Here is a 13,721-nt window from a genome sequence, read left to right as displayed (position 1 = left end):
CGAAACTGGTGGTGCTTCCCCTCCGCGCGGACCTCCTCGCCTGTGTAGGCTGCGCCCCGTGATTCGTCGCCGCCGTTTGTTCCCTTGCCGGCCACAGGTGCCAACGACCCAGGGATTTCTCTCCCCTGCTGCGGAGGAGGTGGGTGTGAGGAGAGGAGGGGCGAATGCGTGCGAGACGACAGGCGGGTTGGGAACGTAAAACACGACAATACGCCACCGCTCTACCCCCCTCCCGTGTCGAATCTGTCCAGCACGTGGCAGGATCGTGTCGTGTGACGGACGGCTGGCGTTCGGCTGCTCGAGAGTGCTGGATCACGCGTACTCGTTAGACAATGTTTGGGGAAATTATATTACAGCCATAAAAACCATAACAGTTGCAGGCACTAGTATGAAAAGAGCGATATCACATGTCTTCACGAAGCTCCTCATGGAAATTTACTTTAGGATCACACCATCCAGGCCTGCACATGAAAGGCAATTATGTAAAAGAAAAGGAATTATTGCTTACTTTGCACTACCTCCGTTCCAAAATATACGGTGTTTTGGTAGACTAGTTTATAGCCTGCTAAAACGTCTTATATTTTTAAATGGACGTAGTAGTAGGTATTATATTTTAAAACGTTATTGTGTATAAATTTATTCGTCTGAAAATACGGAGAGTAACTCTACATTATGCTTCAAAAAGTACAGAGTAACACATTCTGCTCACACATAAAAGGTGAGACAGATTCATCAACAAATCTTTACCTAATAATAAAGAGAATTGGGTTTCTGTCGTACGTCGTCGGCGTTTTTGCAGAAAAGTCTGTTCATTTTTCTGAATTTAACCCGCAATCCTAACTTAAGTGGATATCTGAGAAAACGTTTCATGTTTGCACAAAACACCCTGGCGTTCGGAGTATTGAACGCGCGGTCCGAGCAGATTTGTAAAAAAAAGAACACAACACACGCACGGGCACTCTTCCTCTCCCTCTCGCCCATGCAGTCCTCGCCACCGCCACCACCCACGTCGGCCGCTTCCGGCGAGCTCCGGCGCCGCGCAGCACACCCCCGAGCTCCCTATCATCCGCGCCTCCCTCCTCTCCGGCCAGATTTTCCGCTCCCGGCGTCTACCACCTGCTCGCAACCCCACCCCCGTGGCTAGGGTTTCGTGCAGGGCTTCGCCGGTGTGTCTCCGGCGGCCGCAGGTTCGTCCCTCCTTCCTTCTTGGCCGGGATCCGCCACCCCTACATCTCATCTTCTCTTTATATCCTCTGTTGTAGATGCAGATGGAGAACACCATGGGATTTCCCCATCCACCACGGTCGCCGCCGTCAAGGGCAGGAAGGAACCCTAGCCAGCAGCACCTCCTCACCTCGGATGGCGCCTCTGCTGCACCAAGATAGGGCAATCAACCCCCATCTGCTCTCTATCTCTCGCATTTGTACAAGTCCATTTTTTGAACAAAATTCTGATACTATACCATCATGGGTAAGACAACAGGTGGAGATGTGGAGTGGCTGGTGTTCGGTGCAGGAGAAGATGATTGTCAATTTAGGACATGGGGAAAATGATAGAGGACAGGGCTCCATTGCTTAGCTGCTATCGTTTGCTGCTACTGATCTCTATAGAAAAAATGGGGATGCCTTTTTTTGTTTTTTAATTTCACAGTACTTAGTATATCCTAAATGAATAAAGCTTGTGATGATAGCTTTTGTTGATAGCACGTCTCCTTTCCAGCATTCTGTCAGTTTGTTCAAAAATAAAATTGGGCTTCCTTTATTAGCACATGAGTTCATGATTTTGAGAAGTTGTCCTGCAGATTTAGGGGAGTATGGTTATACTTTTGAGGGTTCAGATTGGGGTCTTGTTTTGATTTAAATTTGATGTGTTCTCAGGGTTTGGTATATGGAGTCAATTTGTTTGAGGTTTACATGCAGAGATTTATGGAGGTGGAGTATTTGACTGGTCGGTCTCACTCTGTGCAGGTGTAGGTTGCAATCTGATTGAATTGAAGTAGCAGGGAGCTGCAAGGGCAAGTGGAAGATGAGTGTGGTTCGGTTCAGTTTAGGCAATGAGAGCTGCATTATGGTCATGGCAGCTTGGCATTGACGTGGTTCTCAGTGAGTAATCCATACGGGAGATCACTGCCATTGTCTGCTTTGGTGGCAAGCAGTGGTTCATTTGCACTACTAGCGCTGTGAACTCCAGCATGAACCCAAAAAATTTCGAGTTTCTTTTAAGGTCTAATAGCATGTCTAGATTTCAGCTATCACACATGTCACCGGCCATAACATCCCAATTGAGCTCGTTGACCAGTTGCCCAACGCCGGCACTGCCAAGAACAAGGTGTATGCCATTCATCTCATCTCCTGTTGTTGAACTGTCTATTATGCAAATTATGGGCATGTTTTCTTGTGGGGTTCTTTTGCCTCAATGGTATTATTCTTCTGGAAGCTACGTTTGCAACTCTGAATTTTTATTTACTTAAGATATTTCAGAGTAAATACTGAATTGCAACATGGCAAAATTTAATACCTCGCAAACTTTGCAGATTTCGTTTCAATTTTGTAGTTCGGTTTGCTTGCCTGTGTATATGTGCGTGTATACTGAGAGGCAGGGAAATATTATTCTCTTCTAGCAGTTCTGTTTCTGTGACATCTGCTCCCCTCCACTCCATTTTTGATAGTCTGAAATCTGAATGTGAAAAGCAGATGGAGGTGATCAAGGGAAGCAGTCATGAGCGAGGTGTTTGAGGGCTACGAGCGCCACTAATGTGAAGTCTCAGACGCCTGTGCTCTTGTACTTGATTCGATTGTATGTATATTGATACTTCTTTTCACTGCCTTACGTTTTGCCGTTAGGAAGTTATCAGCACTAGGCATGTGATTTTGACAGGTGGAGGCTTTATTTTGGTCTAGGTGAACATGTGATTTGGGGAAGCTCTGTAGATCCAGTTACATTGCAGACTTACCAGCTACACCATCTAAAAAAGGGCTGCTGATATAGGTGTATTCCTACACGGCCTTGCCTCATATGAAGCTTTCTTAGATCAACTCTTCCATTGATCAATTTTACAAGTAGGTGCACTGTGTTTGTATACAACAATCTGAATGTGGGAGGTTTAACTATTTTATTGTATTGCAAAAATGGATCAAGATGTTTTCTTTTTCTGAATCATGAATGGTGGGCTAGAGCCCCACCTGGATCAAGTGTTTTGGAATCCGATAATTAGATAAATGACCACCATCCCCATTACCAACCATCTCAGTGTTATTTCCAGTTTCCTAATTAATGTATGAAAAAGGGGATCACAACCCAATGAAAAGTCCAGGGAACCTTTTCATTAAGGGAACTGTTTCAGGTTCATTCAAAAAATGGCACATAATGATTTACTTTCAGCAACCGTTTCATTAAGGATAACAGATTTGGACTCTGAGCTTTCCTCTGTTGTTGTTAATATCCCAGCACATCAGTTTTAGATTTACCACTAGGTCACTTTCCTATGCTGAGAGGATTTGTCATACCAAGAGGTTAAACGGAGAGACTTCCAGAGCATGGTCATGGTGTGAATCTGGTAGGAGCGGGACTTCCAAACAACCTACTTACATTTCTATGTCATCAGACTATCTTTATTATGAACCATTCTGCTGACAGTAAATGTAACCATTACCTCATTTGCTATGCGTGCCAATAGGCAAGGTACACGTTCTCTCTGCCTCTGCCCAAGCTCGCCGCCGTTACTGGTCGTGCGGCCGCCTATGACCAAGTAACCTCTCTCTCCCGCGCGCCCCTGGAGCTCCTTAATCTCCCGGTCTACCTTCTCTCTCGTTGACCTTTCTTTGTATTTCAATTGTAGGATAACTAGTGGATGTTGGTAAGTGTACTATTCAAGTTGTTGCTAACATTTCTGACTATGTTCTTAACTTCTGAATCTATTTGTGCATATATATACAAACTTCCAGAGCACAACTGGTCCTAAATTTGTTGGGTGTGATTGTTCAGAGGAGAAGATATTTGTACTAGAAGATAATGTATATTTTACTATTTTTTTAGAACAGATGTTTTTTGTAGATAGAAGATGGCGTATACTTTTCTGAGATATTTTGTACAAAGAAGATATTGCTACACTACTTTCATGTGTTCAGATCGTGACTGTAGTTTGGACAGTTGACATGATTTTTTTGTGGTTGATATAATGCTCAAATTTGCTTCATTTGATAGTGAACTTCTTCATGCCATCATTCGGAACCTCACCGTGATACTGCCCCCTATCTCTCTGGGCTCCATGTTCACCTCCTGACTCCATTGGGCAATTTCTAATAAAGATGAGAAGTGCTTTTTTTAACCCATTAGTCGAACTGAAAGAAAATTATGCATTTTGTTATCGATTCATTCATACGTAAAAATAGAAGATGGGCAAATATTTTTTATTCAGGAATCCGAAGTCCTTTTAGAGTATGAGATCGTCTTGCTTGTAACTTGCTTATTAAACAAAGAAGGTGAAATTCAATGAGAACAAAAGGTAAGGATTAGTGAGTAATGCAAACAAATTGTGTTTTTACTTTCGCTCGGCCGCTCAGCTTTTCTTTCAAGCTCGGCCACTGATGAGCTGATGACAAGATTGTAAGCAATGGCACATGTGATGTCACATCGTTGTACGTGATGCAGGAAATTGTCTCTTCATGTTTTCCTTTACCTTCTCACAATGTATTTCCCGTTGCAACGCACGGGCCCTTTTGCTAGTAATGATAATAATAAATACTTATTGAATTGTACAGTAGTACCCTTCAGGTCCTCGGCTTAGGCTTCGGCCTCGGCAGTGCCGTTTTCTTTGTTGTCTTTTAGGGCTTGTTGAGCTGTGCCCTCAGCAGAACCTTTTTAATCTCTTGTTGTGTTTTGTGGGTGCGTTTGTCTTGGACTAGTTCATGTATGTGTGCTCTTGGCGGTTTGTTTTATCTATAAAGTGAGGCGAAAGCCTTTTTCGGTAATTATACAGTAGTATCTTGTTATTGGTACATATGTCATTTACCTCTGAAGTTCATCCAAAATAGCCAAAATTTTGCGTACATCCTTCAGGTATTGGTTGGCCTGTGCCTGGTTGCGCTTTGTTTCCTCACGCAGTTTGGCCAGCTTTTCAGAATAAATCATCTGCCCCTCCTATAATTTAAGTGCACGGGTAAGCGTTACAAATGTCAGAGTTTCATAAACATGCACGCTAATATCAAACAAATTCCAAATTTTGGTTTATGTCAAATCTGAACAACAAATCACTATTGATTTTTTTAATACAATAGAATATATTTACACAAAAATAATTCCTAGATCCAAACGTCACCAACAAATATAGATTGGTCCTAAAAGTGAAAGAAAAAGTAGAAGAAAAGAAAAGCAGCTAAATCCCACCGGCGGGGATCAGATCTATTTTTTGGTGATTGATGATGGAACTTAGAGAGAGAAAAAACAGCAAGATCACAGCGGGTATCAGATCTAAATTGTGGTGATTAATTTATCTAAAAAGTTGTAAACTAGAGAAAGGAAATAGCAAAATTGCACTGCAGGGTACCAAACTAACTTGGTTTGTAAAAAAACCTGAACCAAATAGCTCACCGGTGCACCACGGGACATGAAGCGAGAACCCGCCGCCGCCGAGAGAGCGCGCACGGTGCCCATACGGGGGGCCATCGGCGGCGACCTGAGAGCAAGGGCAGGCATCTTTCTCAGGAGAGAGCGCAGCGCCATCAGGTTCGACAGCTTTATTAGAGCCGGCGTGGTGGATCTAGGGTTTGTTTCGATGGCCTGATTTCGCTTCCCCCGCAAAAGGGACACGAGGAGCCTTGTATGTTTTGGCTTTTGATGAGGGTATAAAACGAGGGATCTATATATTCTATATACTAGAAGAACGCCCGTGTGTTGCAACGGGGCCACATTAGGGTTAGGAGTTCAATATTAATCATGTTAATAATACATTTAATATTCTCATACATATCAAGTGACACTGGCAACCTTTTTTGTCAATTTAGCAACGGGCTCAGTTGCAACGGGCTCTTTATACATATCAGACAACTCGCTACTACTTAAACTACAACTATGGCTACCAATATTTTTTTGTCAATTTAGCTCAGCAATAGTGCCTGGCTTAATAGACTGCTTTGCATTCACCCCCTCAGAAGGCAGAGAGCAAGCTAGCAAGCACGCACGCGTCCAACCCCGCCGCTGCATGCGCTGGCAGAAGGTGAGGCAGCAAGGAGACTGCACATTGAAGCTGTCCATGCAAGGCTGGAGGTGCTGGGCCGGCGACGGCGGTGTCGGGATGGCACTTGATTCGTTCCCGGTGGCGTGGAGCTTGGGGCGGCAACGCGGCGATAGCTAGTGCTCGGGGATGGGGGTTTGGGGCGAGGGCAGTCGACCCGATGGCTGGCGAAGTTAACGGGCTCGGGCGGCTGGAAATTCGGCGGGTGGCGGCGGCACAGCGCGAGGATGGGACAGGCGGAAAACCTAGTGGGCGTTCAACTACCAATACCCACGCCTTTGTTTAGGGGAATTGCTTGTGAAAATAACGTGCGACGACGACTTAGCGAGCGGATCCCCTTAAAAAAGACATAGCGAGCAGATTCCCTTAAAACTGGTAGGAATGGATACGATTGATGACGTTGATAAATAGTGGTGAATGTTGGCCTAATTTACTATCATCATGCATGGAAACGAATCATCAAGAAAAAGAATACTTCCTATTATACACTCATACGAAGCTTCCTAATCTCTGCTACCAAACAGTTTCTGCCAAAACAAGGAAGGAAAGTTATGGACGTGATTCGGAAGAAAACAAACGTTATGAATATTAATTAATTTAGATTTGATCTTTAGAGATTGATTGTGATTGATTCTTTTACATAAAGACATTACTAAATAATTTACGTCAGTATGGAAAGTTCTGATCCGTTCAGTTTTTTTCGTTGTGTGAGAGGGTGAAGTGAAAATAAACCGATGAAGTGGGGGAGGTGACGAAAAAAATCTACGACGGTTAACCTACGAAAAAAAACCGAACGAAAGTGGTGGGACGAAAAAAAAACCTGGAAGCGAGACTACTAACTGCTCCATTAGGAGTAGAGATAAAGGTAAATAAATAGGAGCGGACCGCTCCCCGACTCTCATCCTATTCCAACTCCTCTGTCAGGTCCGCTTCCGCCGCCGATTAAACTTGTTGCGATGGCGCATACACGGCCCCGGCTCGGTCCGATACAGAAGAAAAAACAAACAGCTAGTAGATTAGACTATTGAATCCGAATCATATTTGGTGGTTCTAAAAAAAAAATCATATTTGGTGGATGGGTTGGAGCAAGAAAAGTTAAGCGAACTATTTTTTTTAGAACGCCGATAACGCGCGTACGTTCGGCTTCGGCCTGGGGAACTCCCAGACCGAACGATTTCGGTAGGAGGACCCCTCAACCCGAACGCCTCCCCTTCGTCGGCCTTTTTCAGCAAAAACAGAAAAAGAAAAAAAAGGCCCAATAAAGGAAAACATATGAAAAAGCTCAGATTCTTTTGCTGTGACAATAAAAGCTCACTTTTTCCTGTACAAAAAAATCAACAACATTGTCAAGGTTAAAATTGTCATGGTCTACGCAAGCTAAAATTGGCACGACAATAACAAACTGTAATTTGCCATGGTCGACCAAGTATAATTTTGCAATGGCAATAAAACTAAATATGCCATGCCAGTATTTTTCCATGGCAATAAAACTATATTTGCCATGCCAGTATTTTTCCATGGCAATAAAACTATATTTGCCATGCCAGTATAGATAATTTTGCCATGGCAATAAAACAGTATAAGAAAACGTAAACGTTGTCATGGCAATAAAAGGTAAAATTTGACATGGCAATATAGCTGAAAATGCCATGTCAATAAAAGTGAATTTGCCATGGCAAAAATAGAAAAGTAAATTTAATTTGCCATGATAGAACAAAAAAATGACTTGTATGAAAAACTAAAATTTGCCATGGCAGTATAGATGTGACACCCCAAAAATTTTGACCTTGTTTTATGAATTAAAATTTTGCTAGGAAATTTAAACTTTTATTTTATGGTTCTTCTTTTGGTTTCAGGGTCTTTCTTTACCTTATTATTTTGGGATTTTCACCTCAAGTGAAAAACTTTCCAAATGTATTATTGGACTTGTTTTCCCCAAGAAAAACATTTCTATTATAAGTGGATTTAATTACAAAATTATTTCTCTCTGAGCTTTATCATTAAAGTGAGTTTTCTTGGGTTTTAGGGCCCCATTTGCACTGCAACCCTTTTATAAATTCATCTAATATTCCAACCAAAATTTGAAGATGTCTTGTTATGTTTGTAAATCACTTTTATGCAGAAATATATTCCATTCTTTTAGCATTTTGAGCCCTACACCAAGTTTTAAAATCTGGCCCAGAGAGCAATTTTACACTACAACCTATTCAAATATTTCTTTAAAACTTCCACCAAAATTGTGGGATGTTAGTAGCGGTATGTAATTCAACTCTATGCAAAAAACCCAGTGGTGTTCTTTGAAAAATTTGAGTGAATCAACCTCTTTTGCTTTCTGATTCAGTTTGGCTTTTTCTACAGCAACCCTAGTTTAATTTGCTCTAGTACCCTTGAGTTTTCTCCTGCTTATGGCCCACCTTGCAAAACCCTTAAGTCCAGAAGAGTGGACCCATTGGAGAATTTTTAGTGCATGCAACCATGCCTTTTTCTTTCTGTCCAAAACTGATGTTTTGCAAAACTTGCACTAACAAGTTTATGATTTTGTCAAACTAACCTTAGCACCCTCTTACTCATCCAAGGAGACACTGATCTGGAGAATTTGGCCACCCCAAGAGTTGCCTAGATGCCATTGGCATTTTGTCAAACACCCTGAGTGCATGACCAGTTTTAGCTTAGTTTCTAGTTTGTGTTATGAACTTGATCCCCTGACTAGACCAGCATGTCACATGGATTTGCCCAAGCCTATAGCCCCACCCTGCTAACTCTCTTGTGGTTTGGAGCCTCCTAGCATGCCTTGGCATATTGTCGAGCACGTAGCGCGCGTGCTCTGGGCGCGCCCAGAGCGCGCGTTTTGCACGTGCGTGTGCTCGGGTCGCTGCGTCGCGCCCCGGCCCTTGCTCGCCTGCAGAGCCGCACCCCCCGACCTCATCCGCTCGTAGGAACCATCCAAGCCCCCCTGGCGCCCAACAGCGCCGCCGTCAGGTCGGCAACGGCGGCTTGCGAGCGTCCACAGCAGCCTCTGCCGTGGACAGCGCCGCCCGAGCCACCAGCGCTCGCCAACTGCCCCCTTGAACAGCTCAAGCTCATCCGCAGCCTTGTCCGCAAGCCCTCGTCGCCGCCACATCGCCCTAGCTACAGAATGACGGTAGCCGGCGTTCTTATCCTCGGCCATCGTCGGAACCGCCACTGCTCACCTATATAAGAAGCCCCGAGCTCGTCAGGCCCTCAAGCAACTTCCCTCACTCACTCACTGACCCTCCCGTGGCAGTAGAAAGACCAGAGGGGTCGTCTTCCTCATCTCCGGCAACCACGGCCGCCGCCACTGTCTTGTTCACTCCGGCGCCACCAGGGCCTCTCCCCCTCCACTCTCTTCACCAGGGGCCCTTCCTTCGTCTCGTGAGTCCACCCCCAAGCTCGATTTTGATCGGGAGCCACCAGAGACAAAACCCCCAATCATGCCCGAAGCTCCCTCCGCCGCGGAGCTCACCGCCGGCGATTCCCTCCGTCCCCGCCGGCTAGTCGACCACCGGGAGGACCGCCTAGGAGTGGCGGATCCATCCCTGGCCTCGGATGCCCTCGAGGACCCTCCGTTCGCCGGCGACGATCGCCGGAATCCCGCCCCCGCTCGGGCAGAGGATAAAGGAGGGAGAGGCGACTGGTCAAACCTGACCAGTGGGCCCCGTGGACCCACTGTCAGTGACCCAGCCCCGCCTCCACGTGTTTTAAGTGAAGGCGTAAACCCCATAAGTACGTCTCCTCTGCCCCGGAAGCGTATTTCTATCTGAAACGTTTTCTTTTCTGTTTTAATTTAAAAACAGAATTTGACCAAAACTTTGACTAGCTATAACTTTTTAAATATAAGTCCAAATGAATTGATTCTTTTTCCTACCTCTCTCAAATTTCTCCTCGTTTATTTTAAGATTTATTTCAAAAATAATTAGGACAACTTTTTGTACTATTTTTAAAGTATGTGTTGTTTGCATATTTTCGAAAATAGGATTTTGGAGAGAGAGAAGAGAGCTTTCAAAAAGTATTGGAGTGCACCTCACCTCTCCACACCTTGAAGGCAAGCATTCTGAACCCTGGCATAATGTGTTGTGGGTTGTTCGATACGGTTATAACACCACCTCGACATGAAGCGTTGGTTATTTTTATGTGACGATATGATCATACACCTTGAGTGCATAAATGAAAATTCTTGCTGTTGGAAATGGATAAGCTTGTGATAGCAATCACCCTCATATGCCTCTCATGCCTACCGGGAAGGACCCGGGAAAGTCTCTGTCTTGTGTAGACACGAGCTTGTCCCTCGTTGAGACGGTTATGACCGGTAGGGCAGGGGGAGGTATGATAAGTGGTGGTTGTGTCTGATGGCTGTGAAATATAATTCTTGAGCTAACCATGCAAGAAATACTTAAGCCTCCTGAGTCGGCCATAGATCGGGTCTTGTTCCAGTAACCCCCATACTTGTTTCGTGCTGCCACTTGCCCCTGCCATAGGTAGGGTACGGTTCAGTAAGTTGTCAACCCCTGTCCTAGCACACACGGTACAGAGAGGCCATGGTGGAAGATACCGGTTGTAGCTGGTAGGAATGCCACCTGGTCCGGGGGCATGGGTGTTTCCGGTTGGGACCGAGAGGGGAGGCCACCCCTTAGAGCGCGCGATAAAAATTTGATCCCATGCTACGCGAGGTTGTAGCCTCCCCACTTAGAATTTTGCTTAACAGGTGTCTGGGTGATTCCATACACGAGTAAAGTTAAGCTGGTGTGTGCAAGACAGGCGTATTTTTGACTAAAAGGCCGTAGACAGAATTAGTTCCGATGGACTAAAGAAATCCGTTACTCGTGGGTAAAGAGTACACCCTCTGCAGAGATAATACCTATTCGAATATCCGTGTCTATGGTTAAGGACTACAGTCTGGGATGGGTCAAGTGTTGGTCTTAGTGTCGGTCTTCGCAGGAGAAACTATTAAACCAGAATATTGATCATGACTTGTGATGTATGATGATTATGATTATTATTATTATGGACTAACCATTTATGTTATTTGAATTATTGAGTATCCCTGGGGCGGTTCTACCTCCTGGATATTCACTATGATTATTTTTATACATAAGCCCTTTATGTGGTGTCGCTCAGACGCCCGACTGTGGCATGTTTTGTTATTTCATTTACTTATAAGCCCTTTATGTGGTGTCGCACAGACGCCTGACTGTGGCATGTTTGTTATGTCGTTTAATTATAAGCCCTTTATGTGATGTCGCTCAGACGCCCGACTGTGGCATGTTTTGTTATTTCTTTTACTTATAAGCCCTTTATGTGGTGTCGTACAGACGCCCGACTGTGGCATGTTTGTTATTTCGATTTATAAGCCCTTTTTGTGGTGTCGCTCAAACGCCCGACTAAGGCATGCTTCATATTATTATTCTTTCAAGGCGTCGCTTCAGACACCAGATCGGTGCTTCTCATTTCTACACCCTATTTGTTTACTCATGTTTTATTTAAATGATCTACTTGCGTGCATCATAAACATTATTTCACAACTGACGAAGTGATCATAGAATATTTTAAAGCATGATTATCAGTGACTATATTATACCTGTGTTCTTAATGTTTGCGAGTACATTCAAAGTACTCACTGGCTTGTCCCTGGCTATTGTCTTGGCTAGATTTCTTGCGTGGAGAGGAGCGTTGTGATGACAGCCCCGGAACCTATGCAATGGAGATAGCAGCCTCGCGAAGATAGGAGTTATTCTGGTCAGCTGTTCCTGTGGGAAATGGAGTCCCATAGACGCTGGTGACCCGCAAACCGCTTCCGCCTTCAGCCACTAGAAAACCAGTTGTTGTACTCATAGGCCAGGATGGTCTTGTACTACATATTATGTACTTTGCTTGGAATTTCTGTATCAAGTTGGTGCCTCATCAGCTAATCCTGGGACTGATGAGCACAACCATTTTCTGGGAAATTATACCCCGAAGAACCAGTCCTGACAAACTTGGTATCAGAGCCAGGCTGACCATTGGCTAATCCTATCTTAGCCAGGTCGAAAAACCTAGGTAAACCAACCCACCAGACCTTAACCAAACCCCGGCCAAGATTCTCGTGTAAGATAGCCTCACAGTGACCCGACACCTTTTTGAAGTCGGTGCCCAACCTATCAGCCTAACCTGCCAGTCACACGCCAGTGACCAGCCCCTAAATAATCTTTCTCGCAAGCGTGCGAAGGAAGACTCTGTTCCCTTTTTCTATAAAAGGGCACGCTAGCCTCAACCCAGCACAGCACAGCCTCTACCCCACACCAAACCATAATGCCAGGACCCATTGTTCACAATGAGACCACAGCAACCAACCTTGGAGGTTTTGTGACCGTGCTAGCAAACCTCACCCGCCGTGCCTTTGCATTAGAAGAGCCCCCAGAATATGTTGTGTACCAAGGGTCCATGAGCGGTGAGAGCCGTCAATTTTGGGCCACTGTGCACGTCTATGGTAGGGGTCTATCGCCAGAACGCCCCTACAAGTTCACCAGAAGGACAACTTCCTTTGAGCCACAAGCCATCCAACTAGCTGCTCGAGAAGCTATAGTTCAACTCCGGCACTTGTCGCCCCGAGTTAACTGTCGCTCCTTCTACTACTACCCCAGCCGTGACGGGTATGGTAGACCACCCCAAGTCGCCAACGGAGACCACGAGACGGATCCTGCATTATTGCATCTAGTGCGCTATATAAGTGCACTAGAGGGACTGTTTGATCAAATCACCCTTGATCTGATCGCAGCTCGTGGAGAACTGGTTCGCCGAGCCCCAGCAAGAAGAGAGGCTGAGCCCGACGCCGACAACCCAGTAGTGCTGTTCGAACAACCGATCGAGACCTTGAGATCAGCCCCGGCCATCGACCAAGGTGCTTTGATGACCCCAGAAGTGCTCCATCGCCTTTTGGGAACACACTCCAACGGGATTGTGGCCAACAATCCCCGCGATGGTCATCATCACTACCCCGACCCTGCAGTTCCTCAACCACCTGCAACTAACTCCGACGGTGAAGCCCGTGGAGAAACCTCGACAGCCACGAGGCACGCCCGCTTAGATATAAACAAGGTGGACTAAGTCACTCGAGTAGTACTGAGTCTCAATATGTCCACAACGTGTAACTGTGTGACCTTGTATCACCGCTATGTTGTCTGCATATGCGCCCCTAATTTAAATAGTAGTTGTGTTGATGTACGGATGCATCTTTAATTCCGGGCGTAGCTACCAAAACCAACCCCGACGGCACCATAGTAACACGTCACTTTGTGAGATGTGTGTATCTCTGGCTTTGACCCCGACCCCCATGAGAGCAGAACCAACAAAACCAGTTGCCCCTCACCATGGTAAATGACCCTGCCAGGATGCTATATTAAAGGCCACATCGTGACCTTGCCGAGTACCCCTCATCTTGTGCGCAACCCTGTCAACCATTTCTTGCCATGCCGAGCCCTAGTTTTTATCTGAA

The 13,721-nt window shown here is 45.3% G+C and overlaps 1 protein-coding gene across 1 annotated transcript; it reads right to left on the bottom strand.

The window, feature by feature from the left end:
* Positions 1-312: 312 nt before the first annotated feature.
* On the bottom strand, positions 313-5,829 carry LOC123184438 (uncharacterized). Its single transcript, XM_044596555.1, has 3 exons — positions 5,590-5,829; positions 5,012-5,139; positions 313-461 (listed from the first exon to the last, which is right to left on the bottom strand). The coding sequence occupies exons 1-3, from the start codon at positions 5,719-5,721 to the stop codon at positions 404-406; spliced, it is 318 nt and encodes a 105-aa protein (XP_044452490.1). The 5' UTR covers positions 5,722-5,829; the 3' UTR covers positions 313-403.
* Positions 5,830-13,721: the final 7,892 nt, after the last annotated feature.

The sequence above is a fragment of the Triticum aestivum genome, chromosome 2A, assembly GCF_018294505.1.
Source record: "Triticum aestivum cultivar Chinese Spring chromosome 2A, IWGSC CS RefSeq v2.1, whole genome shotgun sequence".
In the NCBI taxonomy this organism is placed as follows: domain Eukaryota; kingdom Viridiplantae; phylum Streptophyta; class Magnoliopsida; order Poales; family Poaceae; genus Triticum; species Triticum aestivum.
This window is presented reverse-complemented; position numbering and strand designations above follow the sequence as displayed.

Bases quoted from the DNA above. Each gene is read 5' to 3' on its own strand.
- LOC123184438 (XM_044596555.1), bottom strand. From the start codon at position 5,721: ATGGCGCTGCGCTCTCTCCTGAGAAAGATGCCTGCCCTTGCTCTCAGG. The intron at 5,140-5,589 runs GTGAGCTATTTG...CTTAAATTATAG, and splicing joins TCATGTCCCGTGGTGCACCG to GAGGGGCAGATGATTTATTC. The intron at 462-5,011 runs GTAAATGACATA...TTTCATGTGCAG, and splicing joins ATTTTGGATGAACTTCAGAG to GCCTGGATGGTGTGATCCTA.